Below are 20,839 nucleotides of genomic sequence, written 5' to 3'. Positions count from 1 at the left end.
GCTCCACTGCAGACCCGCAGGCGCCCTATAGGCCACAGGGTTCGCTAGTGCCCTGCTGACCCAAGCCCTCCCAACCTGGGCAGCGCCCCCCAGGAACCCCCGGTCACGGTCGGCAGTGGCTGGATTCAAACCTGATTGTGCTGCACACAAAGGGGGGGGGGGATATGTAGCAGGACAGCAGGAGAGAGCCCTACTCATTATTGAGAAGGGGCAGGGAAAAGCCTTGCTTGTATATATTATTATTATTATTATTATTATTATTATTATTATTATTATTATTTGTAAATATGACAGCGAGGGCCGTGTTGTTGTTTTTTAGTGTTTGCTTAAAAATGTATTCATTTGTTTTGTTGTATTGTTATTATTATTTGTATTGGTGACGGCTAAGCCATGTGTTTTTTGTTTCATTTTATTTAGATGTGGTCTAAACTCGTGCAGAATGTGACCGAGGGATTAATAAATAATTGGTAGCTAGTTAATCCCTTGGTCACTAAGCCTGCAGCTCTCGGCACTTGGGTTGGAGTGTTCAGAGGATCGAACGAGAGCGGAACAAAGAAATCTAAATATAAGAAAATCTAAGGATCAGTGAAGGTGATTGCCCAGCCTGATTTAGAACAATCATTAAGTGTTTAATGTTCGTGGTTGTTTTTTTTAAACCTGTCCAGGGAGTGCTTTTATGCACAGTGGTTTTAAACGTGTTGTAATAAAAGCAGACATTTTTGCTGCTGTTTTGACGTTCATAGGCTAGAAAGGAACCCAGGAGATGGAAATTAGCATCTTACCTTCAAAAAGGATAAACAGAAACACTGATTAATGAAAGAGAAGATTGTCGTCAGGGAGGCAATGGTAAAGAAGCAGCTTCAACAAAATACACAGTTGTCTAGGTCTAGTCTAGTCTGACTTCACACAAGCGCTGACCGCAGTCTCTGGTTTCATTCTGCTTTCTCTCAGCCTGTATCGGGGCTGAGAATGCTAGCAGATTAGGAGAATCAATTATTATCAGTTAATAGTGAATTGATCATGTAAGCCGCAGTGTGACAGGATGACGCTGAGTGGTGATGTCAGGCCGGAATGCAGGAAGAACACAAACAAGGTAATTGCAGTTCAAAAAGACGCGCTGTCGTTCCACCTCTCGAGCACCATCGCCCTTAACTGAGAGCATCACAGATTTATATACTGTGGCCGAGGGGTTTAACTAACTAGTAATTATTCAATTACCCCTCGGCCACAATCTGCACAAGTTTATTAATTATGTGTGACTGTTGGCTAGTTTAAAAACGCAGTAGCCGACAGCCACACATTACCACGAGGTTATAAAAACAAACACACAGCTCTCACCGTCATAAATACAATAACAAACACGGCATTCGCTGACATTTATATAAATGCATAATAAATAAATCCTAATACAAAAACACAAAATAAACTGCACAGGGGCAGAGGGGGATACCCCTTTCTAAAAATAAATACTGTACAGGGCTGCTCATCCTGTTACACGCAGTATATCAATTATTGGGCGTTTCAGTGCAGCCAACGTATTGTCATGCACACATATCACAGATCACAGTTGCACTTGCATTATAAATGACAAAAAAAAAAAAAAGCTAAAATATACAAATTACTGCTGATTTCATTTAGACATTTTTTAATGAGGATAGCACAAGAAGCTTTCAGAAGCAATTAAAGTCAGACCTGTGATCAATTATAATTATTATAATTACAATTACAGTAGCATTATTAGTTGAAATTACAATTATATTTTGTTAAATTACAAACAACTACACCCATTAAAGGGGAACCCATACCTGTGTTCACACTAACCTATCTTTTTGATATCATAGAAATAGTATTTAAAAAAATAGGTAATTTAGCAATTAAATCTGGATTTTCTTGAACCTTCTTTTACTTCCGTGATCTACATTCTACTACTATTCACATTGAAGATGACGATACAGTCTGTGATTTACTTTTAACTTGTAGTTTGGTTTTTGCCATAATGCCATGCCAATGTGTTTTAGTTGGATGCAGCAATACAAACCAAGATGCACTCCTTTGGATAGTTTAGATTATATGGCAGCAAATGTGTCATATGCCGAAGAAGATAAACAACGAGTCTCTCATCTGTGTTGACATCATCCCCCAAAATAAAAGGATTTCTGCCCGATGTAAGGTTAGCATTTGAAAAAAGGGAGAACTTGAGGGTACGTATATTTTCTTACAAGTTCTATTCAGAATCAACCAACGAAACACGACACAATTGTACCCTATGCTTAGTGTTCCACGTTTACGGTTTAAATCTCCAGTTTGGTCTGAATCGTCCTGGCTTAGAAAGTGTACTTAATGGGCTGCTTATCCTGTTTAGAATGTAGGGAACCCTAAATGCTATAAAATTAATATTTGTGTTTTCTTGCAGAAAAATGACCCTGTTTATTTTGTACATGTTGTTGTTGTTGTTGTTATTATTTATTTTATTTTATTTTATTTTATTTTATTTTTTCTTTTGAGCAGAAAAGACCATAATGTGATTACTATCCAGGATTGGTGGGAAACTACTGAAAGCTTTAAAAACAATAACCTTTTCTTTCCCAGTGCAGAAAAAAATTAGACCAACATATTACACATTCTAAATAAATAAAAATGCTTCACTTTTGTCAGTGAATAACACTTGAGTATGTTGGTAAGTGACTTAAAAGTAAGCCTGTGGTCTATAAAATAACCCAACACATTTTAACAACTACAGTTTCTTGTCTTTAGGGAGTTGGGGAGCTTTTATCCTTCCACAACACGATTACCTTGTTTATAATAGCCTCATAAATAAACGCAGCTGTCCAAGGTCCAGCCTAGGTATGGTCATCCTAAAAGTAGCCAGCTCCAGAGAGGGGCTCTGTGGCAGTTTTAGTCTGTTTTTTTGCTCTACTGTGAACCCATTGGTCCCTGAGATGGCTCATATTTGCTACGTACAAGTCCCCTTTGTTAGCATCAAACAGGCACAGACAGTGTCACCAAGCTAGTTAAGGCCCTTAGGCCTGGTCGGATGTGAAAAATATACAAAATAGGTCAGGCAGCATCTTCGTCTAATTTAATGGTGGAAATACCAACTGGCTGTAATTCTGATTCTAAAGTGTGGCAGTCTGGAGATATGGACGTGAGCCAATATTGTGCATGAAAATGGCTCATGGTGTGCCTAGAATGATATGTCTGTGTGAGCAAATGGAAATGGATGGGACAACTGTTTTGTGGGAGATTCAGATAGGTTGGGGCTAAGGATAATATATTCAAGGAAGATGAGAAATTGTAAAGATTGTTTTTCTAGATGGGAACATGCTTATGCTAGAATTAGCTCAGGAAAATCAATCCATATTCCTAATGGAAAATAAACAGTGAGGGTCTTAAGTGCAAAAATCATGCTGAATGGGCAGCAAGTTGAAATCCCAGGAAGTATCAAATGTAGGGAGCCTACAGAAGAAGTTTCAATATAGTACAAAGGTCAGCCAGAATTGGTTCGGCATACCTGTGATGCCAAATACTAGATGCCAGTGCTAGTTCTGCTACTGTCCTTAGAGAAGGGATCTGAAGCAACACTTTCTGAATGAACAAGGTAGAGATCTCGGTCAGAGAAGACAGAAGAAGATGGTCCAGCTTCACTTGAAGAGAGGCCTACGTTTCCTCCAAATAACAGCTTTTTTCTTGAATTGCGACATTAACTATGTGAAATGATATGGTGAGATTTTGCTAAAAAAGAAAAACCCACCATAATGAACCTTCTATTACGTAAAACCATGTTGTTTCTTGGACTTGCAACATAATGACCTATTGCGGACTGGTGATGTTTTCCTGACAATTACCATATAACAGCACTGTGATGCATCATTAGTATGGTGAATAAACTTGAGTTCTGGGGTGAGAACTTAAGCAATTCAAGGTCGCAGATGTTTCTTTTTTGCTATTAAACTAATGAGTTTTGCTTTTGTTGAATAGCAAAAATGTGTTTTTTTCATGGGTAAAAAAATAAACACGTTATTATCAGTGATGCAGTCGGCACCTTAATTTTGCATTGGATTATCATATAGGCATTTATCAATGAAAGTCGATGCATTTAAGTTTTATTTTTCAAATTAAAAATTAAACAAACATTAGTTTTTTAACAGAAGATCCAATAACTAAAAACACTGTTGTGCGTAACAGTTAAAAAGGCACAACTTGCATTCAAATTAGAACACTTATTAAAAAAGAAACACAAAGCACTTGAATTTTTAACAACTGGAAAGAATATGAATGCATCTGCATCAGATGTCCCTTTAACAACTGTGGTTATACTCACACCTAACTATTATATGATCAACTGTTGTATGACCTAACATGCAAAACTAAAAGGTGCAAACTTATCTAATCTATTTATAAGAAGTGCATTTGATCTGAATAGCACAATGCCCATAGGTCCACAGGAGGTTCTCATTTACCTTCATAGTATGCCTCTCTAGAAGTACATTAGGCAGGCTGTACCTGTGCTTCGGTGATGTCCTGGCATTAACAAACTTTACTTCCATACTCAGTGAGTTGAGCTGTTAACTTACAATAAGCTAATCTTTCTCCTGTTTCATTCATATAAAAATATCTGCATAGAATTGTAGTGCACGACCCAGTCAGATCTGGAAGCTTTAACAGAAACAGTGCAGCAAGAGATTAACCTTGGCAGACATCCACAGTCAAGAGCATCCAACCATGTGTAGAGCAGTCTGCGAGTTCTGACTTTTTTTTGTTAAACACGCAAAGAGAGAGTATTTTATCAATGATCTTTAGAAATGCATGGCAAACCAAGCTCTGGATCGCCTTAAACAAACCCAAGGAATACAAGCACAATGAGTTAGTGTTCTTGGAAAGCATGTCGACTGTATTTTCTTTTTCTTTCTATTTTCTTTCCAGCGATTCATTTTCCAGAATTTCACTTTGACTGAAGCTCACTTACCCTGTAAAAACACTGTCAATTTCATAAAACACATCTGCTGCAGATACTCAAACCCCACCCGAGCATCACATTCTATGCAGCAGACACAATAAGTTTAGTTAGGAAGTGATTAGATACATAGAACAGTCTTTTCATGAAACTTATGAAACGCAATACAATGCAAGCATAAGGGCAAAGGGTTTTTTGTTTGTGCTGGATTGTGCCGTTCCTTCACGTTGCGATTTTAAAGTAAATCTGAGCTGTGCGCTGGCGGAATCCCGTTCACCCTAAACCAATGAAGAAAGAGTGGGAGTCAGAAGTTGCTAGCAAATCAGAAGCAAACTGACATTCCCTTTAAGAAAACGATAGCCCTACCGATTGCAGAGGAGTAGTGGCAAAACAAAATACAAGAGCTGTACTAAAAATCAGCAATGGTACATTGTAAACAGTTAACCTTTAATTTAAATTAAATACCAACAGAGTCAAAATGCAAATATTAACTAATGTTTAATAACTCGGGTGGCAGATAAATAAGTTATTTGTATTCTAATAATAATAATAATAATAATAATAATAATAATACATTTACTGTCACTTTGCACTTCACTTTCCAAAGTTTATAATACAATATGCAGCCAAAAGCAAACAGTAGCCGCTTTTTTAAATCTTCCGCCTGCCGTAAGATACAATGTTAACAGTACTGTACATTCAATGAAACAATCAAATCAGCTGTGAGGATGACACAAGTATAGTCAATTCACCCTTGACGAATGTGAGTTGTGACCAGGATCCATAAAAAGTGTATGTACAGGCAGCCCTTGCACTTATGACACAATTGGTTCCTGAAAGTCGCGTTGTAAGTCGAAGCATCATAAGTCGAAGCACATTTTCCCATAGGAATAATGTTATAAATTGGGGTTACGTTCCTGACTCTGTGGCCAGATAATATATTTTTACATAAATGACCCGTTATATTGTACTCATGCAAATATTTATTTAACTCTTTACACTTAGCCCGGTGGGTATGTTCATAGTACTCAGGCATCTATATGGCTTGTTTAAAAGTACAGACTCTGGGCTTTCCAATGACGTATTCATTGTGTGTATGCGGCACTCCTAGCCAGAACTATGATCGGCTGAATTTAAGCCCCTCATCATGTGACAGAGTTCACAGCTTAGGTTTCTTTTTGAGTCCATTGCTCTTATCAGACATAGTTAAGGGCAATTAAATTCTAAAAAAACAGTTACATGCATAAAAAAAAAAAAATGCTAGACTGAGTCAGGGCGACCACGACAGATACTGCGGTTCGGACACCGAGCATGCGCACAAGCTACACAGCTCGTGTCTCGCCATGTCGTAAATGCCATATCGATATCGCAAAGTTGAAGCAGGGTAATAATGCAAAAGAGTTGTAAGTGCATGCGTCGTAAGTCGAGGATCGCCTGTATTAATAAAATACAAGTACCAAAATAAAATTTTGACTTTAGGTAATAAATAAGTGGTGGAGCGGTGCCTAACCCCCCCAAAAAAGTGCAGACGGACCGCTGTGGCCACCCCCTACACCCCCGGTAGCCTGTGTCCTACAGCAGAGCCCTGTCTACTGTATATATCCTTGTGGGAAAGTGGTTAACTGTGTGCAGTAGTAGGTAATGCAGCAGTGATTAATAAACTGACAGACAACGATAATCCAGGTGCAGTATTGTTTAATGGTTTTTTAAATCCAATGGCGTGATGGCAAAACAATAGTAAATAATAACAATGGTAATGAAGAAATACAGCGGTGTGTATTGCTTATTTGTAATCCGCAGGTTGGCCCCGAAATAATAACAGTCCTGTTTCAGTTCACCCACACGTAACACATACACAAACACAAACACTAATCCACAGTGCATGCTCTAGTTATAGTGGTGAATAAAGTTCTTTAGTGCAAACAAAGTGCAGTGTTGTTGATCCAGATTTAGTGCTGGCCTTTGGCGACAGCTCCGGATCATGTTAGTCATCTAAATAACAAACAGTATTTAATAACGACAAAACAAAACAAACATTCACGATTATCACAACACAGTTCTCCTTTTAGTTACCAGTTTTAACCATTCACAAAGGAACAGATCACATCACTACGTCCCCTTAAATACCATCAACCATGATCCTTTGGTTAACAAGCGCATCCACTCCTCCATTCTGCGGATGCGATGCCTTTTCCCATCCAGGTCATTAATTTAGTGTACCGTAGCTCTATCCCCTTTCTAGATGGCCAACTTCCGTCTAACCCTGGGAATGAACTGTCGGGCCATCCAGTCCAGGGTACTCTGTTCTCTTTACATACATATGTGTGTGTGTGTGTGTGTGTGTGTGTGTGTGTGTGTGCGTGTGTATATATATATATATATATATATATATATATATATATATATAAATGTTTTTTTAACTGATCTACTTTTTCTGAGCGAAACAGGAAATGTCAATTTAACTGGTGCAAAAACTTCAATGAGTGTTCATTGTATCATGCATTATTTACAAAGAGTGAACAGGATATAACTCTCCGCTGAGTCTGTGGGTTCACTGTTAGTTCTTGCAGCTACAGAGGGAGAACAATGTATTTAACAGCAACCAGATTGCTCCTAAATTCAGGGTAAGTTTCAAACTCGGAGTGATTGACACCCTGTGGCAAAGTGCCCGCCCCTGTGTGTATTTTGTGTTGTATGTTAATGTTGGTGTATAGTCATTGGTACATGGGATATAAACGGGTCTGTGTAACACAAGTATTTAAAATGTATATTTGTATGTAGGCACGAGGATTGCACAGCACTTCATGTGCAAGTAAAATGCAATATATGATCACGGGGAATTGCACTTTATTAATTCACGTGCAGTTGTACCGCGACTCCAACTGAATGATTGATTAGCAGTCGAGTATCGGTACAGCTGCATAAAAGCAGCATGTTTTCACATACTCGGGGTTGTGTGTTCGGTGAGTGGAGAACGGGTGTGGAGAGGAGAGAATTAAGAAAGAGAAAACGAAACAAATGACCGTTGTTTTTCACTCACTTTGTTTGTCTTTTAGTTCACTGTTTGTGTAAGTGTTAGTCCGTTTTGTTTGTCTGTTTTGTTTTGGCAACGAGTGCCGTGTCCTGTATTTTTGTTTGTACAACCTTTTTATTTACTGTTCTGTTTACTCATTAAATGCTGAGCGAAACCATTCGCTCAGCTCCACCAAACTCCACCTCTCTTGTTGTTTATTTCCTGTTTCTGGTCTGACGTCACCCACTCCGGCCGTCTGTGACACACCCCAACAATCAAACTGATTCATTCAGTGAGTGCGTCAGTTTGACATCAGGAGTCCTATTGTGTTATGACAAAGGCAACCTGAGAAGTGTAAAACTAGCAAGAACCAGTTAGTGCAGGAAGGAGCCTTTAAGTATTTGTTCAAATTAGTTTTTTGATAATTTTTAAATTGGTTTTATGCACGGTAAGTGTTTTATTCCCCTTGAAAATGTACCTTTTGTCTTTGCAGTTGCTTCAACATGGGAACTATGTATTAGCAACTTTTTAATACTATCAAAAGTTGGTAAAGCATTTATGATGAAGTCTTGTGTTAATATTTTACTAAGTCGTTTGTTTCCTTGCTGTGCTTAGTGCTGTTTCATTTCAACACCCACTGAGTGTTTCATTAAAGAAAAAAACAAACAAAAAAAAAACACTGCTATTTCATTTTGAGGTGTAAACAACCTAAATATAGAGCTCAGAAAAGTAAACACTATAAATTATTATTATTATTATTATTATTATTATTATTATTATTATTATTATTATTATTATTATTATTATTAACATTGCTTCTTGAAAATATTTATAACATGTTGTGGATCAGAAATCACAAAGAACACTTTAAGAACAACAGCGTGTAAGTTTAATTTTGGAAGGAGATTGGATGTCCTATTGCCAAAATTACTTTCATAGGACTAACGGAGGTGGTTGAAAGGTGATATATAAATAAAATGCATTGAAACTGAAATACATTGAGCTAAAAATATAGTTGTGCAAGGTAACTGCAATAGCTCGTTGGATTAGTTTCAATGCACTCTGACTCCATAAATGACATTTGAGATGTCGGGGAAGAGGATGTGTTGTAGTTGCCGCACTGACGTCTGGATGATGTTTAGCTGCTAAGGGTGCTTCTGCTGCTAATGAAAAACTGCCCCAGTGTGGTGGAGAGAGCATTTGGAGCCGAGTGGAAAATGTTCAGGGTATTGTGTCGTAACTCGGGAGGAAACAGGCTGTCCTTATCGGTTTGCAGGGTTGAGCACTTAATGATGTAATGGTCTGTGGCGCTGTGCGCAGCCAAGTACTGTCAATGTTTAGGTGTAAGGCAAGCTTGAGCGACACTTACTCAACAAAATGAAATCTTATGTCATTTAATTATAGGTGTTGGAGAACATATTTGACTTGTAACCAAAAAAGCCAAACAAGTCTATATTTGGCAGTAGCAGTTCAAGTCTTAACAACTTGCAGATGAAAATATGTTTTTTCAGCCTACAGTGTCACGCTTACAAGCTTGTTAGGAATAAGTAATAGCTGTTCAGTACAGAGAAGTGAATGGCATGGCCCTGCACTAGTTACCTTGGCTAGATGTACTGTGTAATATATAGGCAACGTACTAATTGAATCTTGTTTCATTTGACTCATTTCAGATTTTTATAAGGCTGTAGTACCAGCAGGAAAAGCTCTTAAATGTAGGGGTAATTATGTGATGCAGAAAACAGTGGCTGGGCCATTCCTGAATTAATGTAATTTTTGAGTAAATCGTATTGCATTTCAGACACAGGCCAGAAATGGTCAGCATTACCCAAAGGTGCTGCCATTGTTCTTAAAAGTGGCTTGCCACAGGCGGATGGTATTTACATGTCAGTTTACAAAAAGTGAGCACCAAATTGCTTCTGTTTTTATCATAACATGGTCTGTTTTTTTTTCACCATAGATGTGGAGTAAAGCAGAAGTACACTTCATTTTGGAAATCTGAATCACTTGCAGTCATCGCTTACAGATTCTCTGGGTGATAAAAAGAGTTTTATAGCAGAGATTGTTCCTGCTTTCCAAAAGATCAGTGCCATGTCCCTTAAGAATTTAACAGTGTTTTACTTAAGCTGCCACAACACTATGATACCTCATACAGCATTACATAGTAGATCAATTCATTTAAAATGAGGGCATATCTAAAACTGATCTACTTTAAATCAAAATAGGAATGGTCCTGCAGGTACACTTATTTTTTACATAGATTTGTAATAACAGTTTTACCCAAAAATCAATATAAAGACAAGCCACTGTTTTATATGAATGAAACAGACCCCATACAAATTATAAGTACCAGATTTTATAAACTTCTTAAGCAAAATTTGCTGTTGATCTTGACCTCCAACCCTTTGCGGTCATGTGCCGAATACAATTTCCTCTTGTGTGTAGTCATGGCACTCTGAATTAAAGTAAACATTGGCTAGATTTTCACAGTGTTTTTTACTTAAAATTGTCCAAAAAAACCCCACAATTGCAATTACATAACTAATAATAAACCACTTATAACTACTTGGAAAACCAGTGTATTACTATAAATGTCTGAGTTGTTTATCTCTAGTTTAGTAATTTTACTTGAAGAAATTAGCTATTGACATTTTGTAGTAAAATGCTTTGAAACTATATCCCAACATGTATGTTTAATTAAGTTCGGATCAGTCAATACAATTGTCCCCACAGTTAAATAAACAAAATAATAGCCTCCAAATTTCCCTTCTCTCTTCTACATGGCATGATCGTATGGGTTTAATCACTGTCTCTGTCCTTGCTTTTCAGTCCATCGCTTCGGCGCTGAGCAGGTGGCTGTCCTCTCCAAGTTCTGGAAGAACCACAAGAGCAAGAGCCGGGAGAGCCTCATCAGCCAGAGCCGCTGGGACAACAGTCTGCGCAACGTGAGCTGGAGAGTGGACTTGAAAACACAGAGTCGCCACGCCGACCAGGTCAACGCCCCTGTTGCTGTGGTGGAACTGGAGCTTGGGAAGACTGGAAAGGTATTTGTTTTCTCTTCTAGTTTTCAATAAATGGGTAGTTATGTGTCTCCAGCATTGGGGAAAAATATACCTTCTAAATGAAAGAATTTCCTTGCACATGATACTGCACACAGAGAAGAATCAGGTAAATCGGACCAATTACGAACAACTGGAAATCACACAAGCTCCACCTGCATGGGTTGTTGACTGTGGAGTATTACTGTTCAAGTTTTATAATTTTTTTTTTTTTTTTTTAACCTGCATATTACTCGCAACATTCCAGGTACCTATACAACACTCCTTTGCTCTCCTGTTTTTCTAAAGGAACAAAGCCCTGTGATTCTTTTGAATAGTCTGACTCCAGAGTTTAGGCCTATAACACAAACACCCTATTTATTTGAATCAGTAAATCCCCTTAGTTACCATTTCTTATTTTTGTAATTTTGTTTCTGCATTTAGTACTTCAATGTATTTACAGACCCTATATACTGTGTTAGCTCTGACCTTATTTGTCACATGAGATTTTATCTAATCAAAATAAAAGGCAGTATCTTGTGATTTTTGTACTGCTCCACCCTACTGCTATATATGCATTGTAACTGGTGACTCAGCAAAAGCGGTGAAGATCGGTATCTTAGTTGCTTAGAGACAGATAACCTTTAATTAAAATCCTGTTCATATTATCATTAGTTAGGTACATAATAATACTGGCTGATGTCATGTGTCAAATGAAACTATTATTGTCTTTTTGTTTTGTTTGTTTTTTTTAACTGAAGAGGTATAGTAACTCAATTTTGGTTTATAAATCACTCACTGGCCCTGTTTTATTATACAGATTGCTAGTTACCGTATGTTATTTTTCTCTGTAATCTTGAATGTTTTCCTGTAAATTCTGGGTCCAGCATAGTATATAAAGAAAAACAAAAAGCCATTATACAGTAGACTCTTAAGGGTGGATTGTGTGTTTTTTGCTGTGAGGGTTTTTACAATGCAAAGATTAGTTTAATTAATTAATTAATTTTTAACAAAGGCCAACATCTGTGGTAGTATGTAGAGTAGGTTAATGCAATGGCTGTGTAAGAGGAGTCTTTCTTAACTAATGTATATACACCTGGTGGCTTTTAAAAACTCATTGGCTTCAAAAATTTTTAAATACAGTTTAAGCCTATTGTCTCTAGTACACCTGGTACACCAGACTGTAGATAATTTAGTATGCAAGGTTTTGATTACACTGCTATGTGTAATCTGTTTCGTGCTTCACGGTTTTCACTGGACTTTTGGAACATGAAAGTCATCGTTTTTTCTTTCTTTGCAAATAAAGCAGCCGCAGTACTGCTCTGGCTATCTGCCTTTCTCTTTTGGTGAATACATGAATCTAAATGCCTGTCAATAGCCGATTCTCGGTAGTGACCTACAGTAACGTTGCAGGGCATACAGGAGAGCTTACCTCCATCGCGATTTACACAGGGCCTTAGACATGATGTACCTGGGGAGAAAGGCTCTTGAACTCCTTGAGGTAATATACATTATGACTCATTCAATCTCAAATAAGCTCCAAGTTTGCAGTAGAAAACATGAAGATAACATGGCACGGAACTAGAATTTAAGCTAATACAGAGTACGTTATGGTTTGGAAATTCTTATCACTTTTTGAAGAGGCAAAAAATGTTAGAGGTACAGTACAAGTGAGATGTTGTTTTTTTGTCTTATTAGGTTCTTTTGAAATACCTAGGTGTTTCAGAAATATGTGATAGCTTTGTGTTACTGTGATCACCTCATAGATGGGTGGTGGTGTTTACGTTGAGGCTGCCATCTTGGAAATAACTTTGCGATATTTTTCTGGTCAAGTGTACAATTGTCATCTCACTAGAGTGACACAGCCAGAGATATCCCATTCCAGGGCGGAAATAAAAATGACTCGTAATGTTTATTTTTTTGCTGTCTTTATTCTTCGTGCTCAGGCTTGCCCCTGTCCCAGAGTTAAATTATGTTGGTGACTTTATTAAATATGCCCAATGGAGTATTCCAGTGATGTATGGAAATTATTATGCATATGTATGATTCTGCCACTGCCGCTACTTCAACTGCTATGGCTTTAATATTATTATTATTATTATTATTATTATTATTATTTTTTTTTATTTTTTTTTTTTTATTATTATTATTTGTTTATCCAAGGCGACTTACAGAGACTAGGGTGTGTGAACTATGCATGAAAAAAAGCAACCTGGGTCACTGATTAGTGTGTTGCAAGGGATATTTCTTGCATACATTTTCAATTTTTTTATCCAGTTCAAGAAACTTTTCAGTCCTATTTTTTTTTTCTCTCCCAATTATTAAAATGCCTATTATTTAGTTGTAAGCTGCTTAAGCAAGAATGTTCACACTTGTGGTTAGCACTAGAGCTTTACCAAACAAGGGATATGCCCATACCTTATTCATATTTTACACATGATTACACCATTAAAAAAAAAAAAAAAAAAAAGTCAATATAAAACCTCCTTTTTGTGCTAATTCTGTAACAATAGAATTTTTACAAAAAAAGCTACAAACCTAACAATGGAGTGAATGTCCTGTGAGTATGATCCACAGTGTTTACTGGATAATGTGGCTGTCCCCTCAAGTAAACATTTTATGATTCACTCGATGGTTGATAATGTCTTATAAATGGGTCTGCAGAGTTTAGCCAGAAAACATCATTGTACATATATTGTCCCAGTGAGGAGGCATTTCTTTGTCTTGGTGATGGGACAAATAAAATAATAATTTTATAGATACTGCACATGATGAGCTCTAGCAATTTTACCTAAATAATTTATATTTGTTTTTTTTTCTGCCACTACCTTAGCCCGTGGGACACATTCAGTGAATGGCACAGTGACTCAAAGAACGGACTGATCTGCTGAACTCTGCTAATTTACATTGAACTTTCTTTGCAAAAAGACATGGCAGGTCTGCAGCAGATGATAAAAGCCAAGGCAGGGTCACAAATGAGGCTAGAGATGGAACCCAATGACAAAGTAAATAACAGTTGTTCTAGGTTACACTGACAAACAGAACATTACAGTTGTATCCATACAGTTTGTACATTTCTCGGTTGAAACTCCACTTTACAAATTAAATGCTAGACATTATACAATATTAGATTTATTCATTTTTTTTCAGAACTGAAAGTGCAAACCTATGTTAATAAAATACTTCAGGGGTGTGACACACACAGTGTTTCAGTACAGTTTCCTCTGTGGCAAGCTCTGCTTTTAATACACACACCATGTACTGCGCACATGGTAGTCATACGTTGCATTTTAAGTCATATGTTATTTAGGTAATAGACTTCAGCTGCTAAATAGCTTCAGATCTTATCTAAATTGTCTCTTTATTACCACAAAGAAAGTGATTATGCAGAATATTTTTCCTGATCTGCCTGGCTAATTACAATATGTAAGAGAATGTCCCCATGCTTATGAATTGGCTGTTGGCGTTTATATGAACAAATGACTCGCATCCATGTTTCTCATTGACAATATTACACATGCACTTTCCTAAGTTAGTGCTGTAGTTGATATTGTGCATGCATCTTTTATATATATGTCTAATGAATATATATATATATATATATATATATATATATATTAATATATATTATATATATATATATATATATTTTTTACATTTAAATTTTTTTACGTAAACATACCATAAAAAATTAAAGAGGGTGTAATGTCGTTGTGTTTTTATGATTATAATTTTTTCGGACAGTTACAGCAACACAAAAATACTAATATTTAAAAAGCCTTATAAACTATAATATATAAATATATATATATATATATATATATATATATATATATATATATATATATATATATATATAGAGAGAGAGAGAGAGAGAGAGAGAGAGAGAGAGAGAGAGAGAGAGAGAGAGAGAGAGAGAGAGAGAGAGTGATCAGTCTCATGCAGTCCCAGCTTACCATTAAGTTTAATTAACTAGCAACTTTATATTTGGAAAGTTAATGATGGATTATATTGAAATAAGTGTTAATACTTAAGCGCCAATTAAAGCAAACTAAATACTTAAGAAAAAATAATATTTTTCATAATATTACCCACTGACTTCCCTTTGGAGCAAGCCTAAGTAGTCTTTCTCACATTCTATGAAGTTAAGTCTTAGACTTGAGAATTTACCTGAGAGTGTAAGAGCCTTCTATAGAACTATGTAATCTCAGAGCTGGTTAGTACACCCAGTTACCATCCTAGTTCTGAACATTTGAATCCCTACACTTCACACATATTGGGAATGATGAGGTTTAATATATTCACAGTTTCATTATAACTAGTGCTGGCATTTTTTGGAAAACAAATTTTTACTGGGTAGTCAGCATTTTAGATTTTGAGATCAGCTGCTAAACTTATACATTGTATTCATTCAAATCAGTATTGAGAATTTAAGTGTTTTGTGAATACTGTAAAGCCCAGCATACACAAGGACACATGTTTCCAGAAACTTGTTTCTTCAAAAATTGTCAAGGAAACATTATCAGCAAAAATTGTAGGGAAACTTTTTCAAGTAGCACGTGGTCATTCCTACCGCACACTTCAAAATGATTGAAAGCCTTTATGCATTGAGTGTGCTGCACTTATAATTGCATTAAAGCTTTGTAGAAGCTGGTTCAAAATAAAAAGATGGGTTTTATTAACCAAAAGTAAACCGCTCTGGACTCATCAGCCCCTGCATAAAGTTTTTCAAAACTTTATTTCACTTTATCGCATTAAAATCCCAGTTTATATAATTGTTTCTGTTGAATAGTTATAAACACTAATCAGGAGGCAGTTCTTTGAGAAGTGCTCACATAAATATTAATGCATGCTCCTGTCATCTGGCTAACACCAGTAGTACTATCTTATTTTGTTATTCTAATTCGTATGACTCTTTCAGTTAAATTAATGCATGACAGGTAAGTACAGCACAATGAAATGTATCATTAAGTATAACTTAAATATTTAAAATAAACTAGACTTTTTATGTTACAGAATGTTTTGTTAACTACTGATAGGCTAAACATTGCTAAACGTAAACATTGCACTAGTGTAGGCATGCGTAGACTGCAGAAGTCCGTAGAAGTCGCCATCTTGCAAAGTCACATGACCGATGAGCTCACGCTCAGAGTCTCTCCTGATTGGCCAAAGGCAAAATGGTTCTTAAAAATGTTTCTCAAAGTAGAACCCAGGTCTGCTCAGGGAAACACGTTTTCTGGTTTCTGGACACACTGAAACAGCCAGCAAATGTGTTTCCTCATGTATGCTGGGCTTAAGGCCTGTCATTGCAGGTTTATAGTACTTTCAGGCAGACTCATACATAGTAAATTTCAGATGGAGTACTTCAAGGCCGTGCATTTGAGAAAACTGTTAGAACCGATACAATAAATCTAGAAATGTAAACACTGTCATAACTCTCGAGTCGGATTATACTGATAAAGACATTAGTGAAAAAAAGCGTTTGTCTACTGCTACAGACTAAACTGCTTCAAGACTTCAACGTAAACCTCAAACTGACATCCTATGGATTGGAATTTGTTCAGTATATGACTGCATTCAATCATAATATGAGAAATTTCTAGATGTGTAGGTGAGGCAGAACTCCTCACCTACTGAAGTCATTGTAACAGCAAAAACAGACAAGATACAAAGATGGCATCAGCAGCAATGAAAAACACTCTGACAGTTTGCCTCCAAAAACATTTCAACGAATGTCTGTTGAAGTATTCAAATTCAGTGGCCAACATTTCCTAATAAGCTAGTAAGTAAAGAGAAAATGAAAATATGTTTGGGTGAAACAGCTGTTTGCGATATCAAGTTGAATGATTTCTTTTTGCTGCTGTTTTCATTTCCTGTAACATACTTTCTGTGAGTCACCTTTTCATGCCCCCTGACTTTGTGACTCCCAGCTTCCTCTGAAACCTTGTTGGGCAGAGGTCAGGAAACATTTAATTGCATCTTTAAACTACCTACCTGAGGAATAGGAATTACTAAACCATAATCAGATCACATGCTTTAACCTTGACGTTTGATTTTTAACATCCTTAATCAAAAGATTACACTTGACCAATGACCAGGACATAACTCCTCATCACATACTGTAGGCTTATGCATTGTGCCAAAAATGGAAGGTAATTAACCCTGTAGTGCCTAGAACAGTACACATATGTGTTAATTTTAGATTTTTATCTTTTCATCTTTTTTTTTTCCACCAACCAACTCTACCGTGTAATGCAATTGGAGGAAAAAAGAGTCAAATGTACTTCCCTGGGGCTCACTAGGTGGCTGTGTTAAGTGTCATGGCTCCTTCTTATGAACAAGGTCAGTATTCCTTCTGGATGGAATTGGGGACCCCTGTTGTAAACACTAAATATTAAAAATATTCAACAGGGTAAACTTATGCAAATTGAATTCAACATGGAAAAGTATGCAAATGAGGCTATTTTTGCTTCCTAAATTCTAGATTTCAAATATGAACAAGAACATGCATATAAAAAGCCATATATGTCAAGACATCACTGCTGTACATTTATAGTTCATAGAGCCCATTATGAGACCATTTTAAACATAACAGTCCAAATAGCCCGTCGGATTGATCTAAAGAAAGGTTTTTAATAGATTAAAAGTTCAGTCAGTTAATCACATGGCATTAGCTTTATCCAGTTGCATGTCTTGTTAGCTAATTTAACAGTTACAATTTAATTTCATAAAGAGTAAAATTATGAATGCAATTACCAAAAACACCTGTCTGTCTTTACGTTATTTATCTTACTGGTCACGCTTTATTTTAAGGGCAGTGTTTTTTTTTTTGTTTTTTTTTTTTTTAAACTGACATTTGTTTGTCTATTATTTGTAACAAACATGTAATAATAAAAACATGTTACATGTACATTATATTTATTTCTGTTTATGATTTATATAGATATATATAATTTTATAGATATCATTTATATATATAATATATATATATATATATATATAATATATATAATTTATATCCTGTGGTCTCGAAAAATTAGAAAACTGAGACACCAGAGCCCTATGGATGATCAATACCCAGTCAATCACATGCTTGCAATTGTTTTTTATTAACCCTAACCCTAACCCTTACCTAAAAATTACCAATGTTTTTTAACAGTTAATAAAGTAAAGAAACAGCCCTTAAAATAAAGTGTGACCATTTTACTTATTGACTACAATTCCATACCTTATGGGACTTATAATTAGGGCTTCTGATTTTAACTGATAAAACACGCCATTACAAAAAATACACCGGAAAAACACTGGAAATGGTTAATTAATTTACATTGACTTCACCCATTTCACATAAAAAAAAAAAAAAAAAAAAAAAAAAACCTGAAGTTTAGTTTTAGTTGTAGCTATGTTTTAAAGCAGTGCAAAAAAAAAAAAAAAAATAAAATAAAAAAAAAAAAAATATATATATATATATATATATATATATATATATATATATATATATATATATATATATATATAATTAATATATAGTTCTACCATCTAAATTTTTGTAAAACACAGATGGTAGATGAAATGTTTTATAAAGGCTGGGTTATGACAGGTTATTGGATTTTATTTTATTTTATTGAATAATGCTGACAGAAGATTCGTTATCATTGATTGGTTGAATAATGTATCCTTTTGTTTTTGATGGTCGGTTTCCTTTAAGCATCTCTTTATTTGTGAGATTTCATTACAACAATATGATTTATTGCTTCCATAATAGAGAAGTGTGGTATATCCATTTTCTGCTCCATGACAGCTGTTTTATTAAGCATCTCCATGAGCCATTTCAACTGTTAATATCTCATAGACTTCCTACCCTTCCTACCTGCAGGGTATACATACAGCATGCTAAATATGATTTGGGGGGAGGGACGGGGAATAATACAGACAAGTGACTTGCCCAGGGTTACACACCGTGAGCTGTGATTGAAACTGCTGTAGCCCGCATTTAAAATGTTTGTGATGACTTTATGCCCATGCAAAGTGCTGGGTTAGAGATACTGTCGTCTCTCTTTATCCTGCTGGGATAGCACAAGAAGTGGCAACATTGCCCCATGCAAGCATGTTTCAGGTCTGCCTTCCTACTTGGGAACATTTTAGTCTCCATGCCCTTCTAATTCCTGACCTTTTTCTTTGACTGTCTGCAGAAGTGCCCAGCTGTTTGCACTGAATCGTGCCGCTGGTTTGTAACGTGAATAATTATCAACTGAAGCCTAATGCACTGACCCTCTGAACCACATAGTCCTTTGTATCCGTCACTCCTACAGATAGCTGCACTGGTGATAGCTGCTCTTTTGTCTTTTTTTCTGAGGGGGTAATGTATAAGTGGGGATAGTTTACAACATAGTAGGTGAGATTCAAGTATCTTTGTAGGAATAAAATAAACTTCAAAATGACAGTGAGGGAGCTGTAGCAACAAAGGTGGAAACAAGATACCAAAACCTCTTCAAGAGCCACTCGACAAGAGTACAAAGACAGAAGCCTGGCTTGTTGGAGTCTCTTTCTTCTCCAAAACAGAGGCAGATGACTCCGGATGTACGGCTGCTCTGTGCATCCATTTGTGTTTTCACAAAGGACCTGTTTGCATTCAGTAGATGGGATACAAATTAATTTAAACAGTCACAAGACACATAATTGCAAACAGAGGCTGCAGAACAAATGTATTAATGCACAGATCAATGTTGCCTTAGCATCAGTGCAAAGTACAAATGGCAACTTTACAACTGCAGTATTAAAGTTTGTGTTTAAGCATTTTACAACCATCAATAACTTATTGATATAAAAGAAAAATGTTTCTGTTAAAATTGATATTGAACAGGGAAACATGTAGAAGCAAGTGTGAAATTGTCACTTACAAATACAAACCACAAATTTATATATATAAAAAAAAAAATTCCTTCTAAAATATATTTAATACATTTATATAAGGATTTATGGCTGAGAAATCTTCCTCAGATGAATAGATCTGTAGTTTAAACCTGCCTCTGTTTAACCTGGTTTGCTGCAGCGTCTCCCATTGTCTTCCCAAACAGAGCAAAATGGAAACTCATGTGACCAGAAAGAGGCATATCTTTTGAAGGTTGCTATTACAAAACATTATTTTTCACAATAGATTAATGACAATACCAATCAAAATGCCAGATTTCAGAACATTCCAGTGCATCTTATTTTAAATTGTTGTCTTATGCATGGTAGACTACCAACTGACAAATTCTAAAGATATGATCAACGGCATTGACTGTATTTTTTATTATTAAAGCATGATTTTATAATAAGTAACTATATCCAGTTGACCCAGTCTCTTATGGTGCAAGAATGATGCTTCATTTTGGAGCGACAGACTCCATTCAGATGCTCAGAAGAAGACACTTTTTATATCATAAGAAAGGAATGTCAGCTGATCTTGCCTACATTGCATAACTGTAACAGACTGCCTGCAAGAAAGGCATGCAAATTGAGAGCTTTCTTTAACCTAGTCTCACAAGATAAGAGTTTATTTTGGGGGGAAAAACAGTACTTTTATGTATAAACTATATCGTAAACAAAGAAAGTTTTGACGTGTATCATTAACTGTCCATTCTAAGTATTAGTTTATATATATATTATATATAATATATATATTATATATATATCTATATAATCTATATATATATATATATCGGTATATCCTATATATATAGCCATTTTTAAGGATTTCTGTAAATAACAGCTATGCTATGCTATGTAACTGTAAAAACCACCATAGTCCATATAATCTGTAAACACATGTTAAAAACTCATCATGAGTCTGTG

At 35.9% G+C, this 20,839-nt stretch overlaps 1 protein-coding gene across 1 annotated transcript in view; it reads left to right on the top strand.

The window, feature by feature from the left end:
• Positions 1–10,753: 10,753 nt before the first annotated feature.
• The window catches only part of LOC121316136 (COMM domain-containing protein 1-like), a gene marked incomplete at its 5' end in the record, with an annotated part of 34,496 nt that continues 24,410 nt past the window's right edge, over positions 10,754–20,839 (top strand). The window contains one exon of the mRNA XM_041250951.1: positions 10,754–11,008. Coding sequence (XP_041106885.1) covers positions 10,754–11,008 — 255 coding nt within the window. The remainder of the gene's footprint in view (positions 11,009–20,839) is intronic.

This window comes from Polyodon spathula, chromosome 5 (assembly GCF_017654505.1).
Source record: "Polyodon spathula isolate WHYD16114869_AA chromosome 5, ASM1765450v1, whole genome shotgun sequence".
NCBI lineage: Eukaryota > Metazoa > Chordata > Actinopteri > Acipenseriformes > Polyodontidae > Polyodon > Polyodon spathula.
Note: the sequence above shows the minus strand (reverse complement) of the source record. Positions and strands in the feature narration are given on the sequence as shown.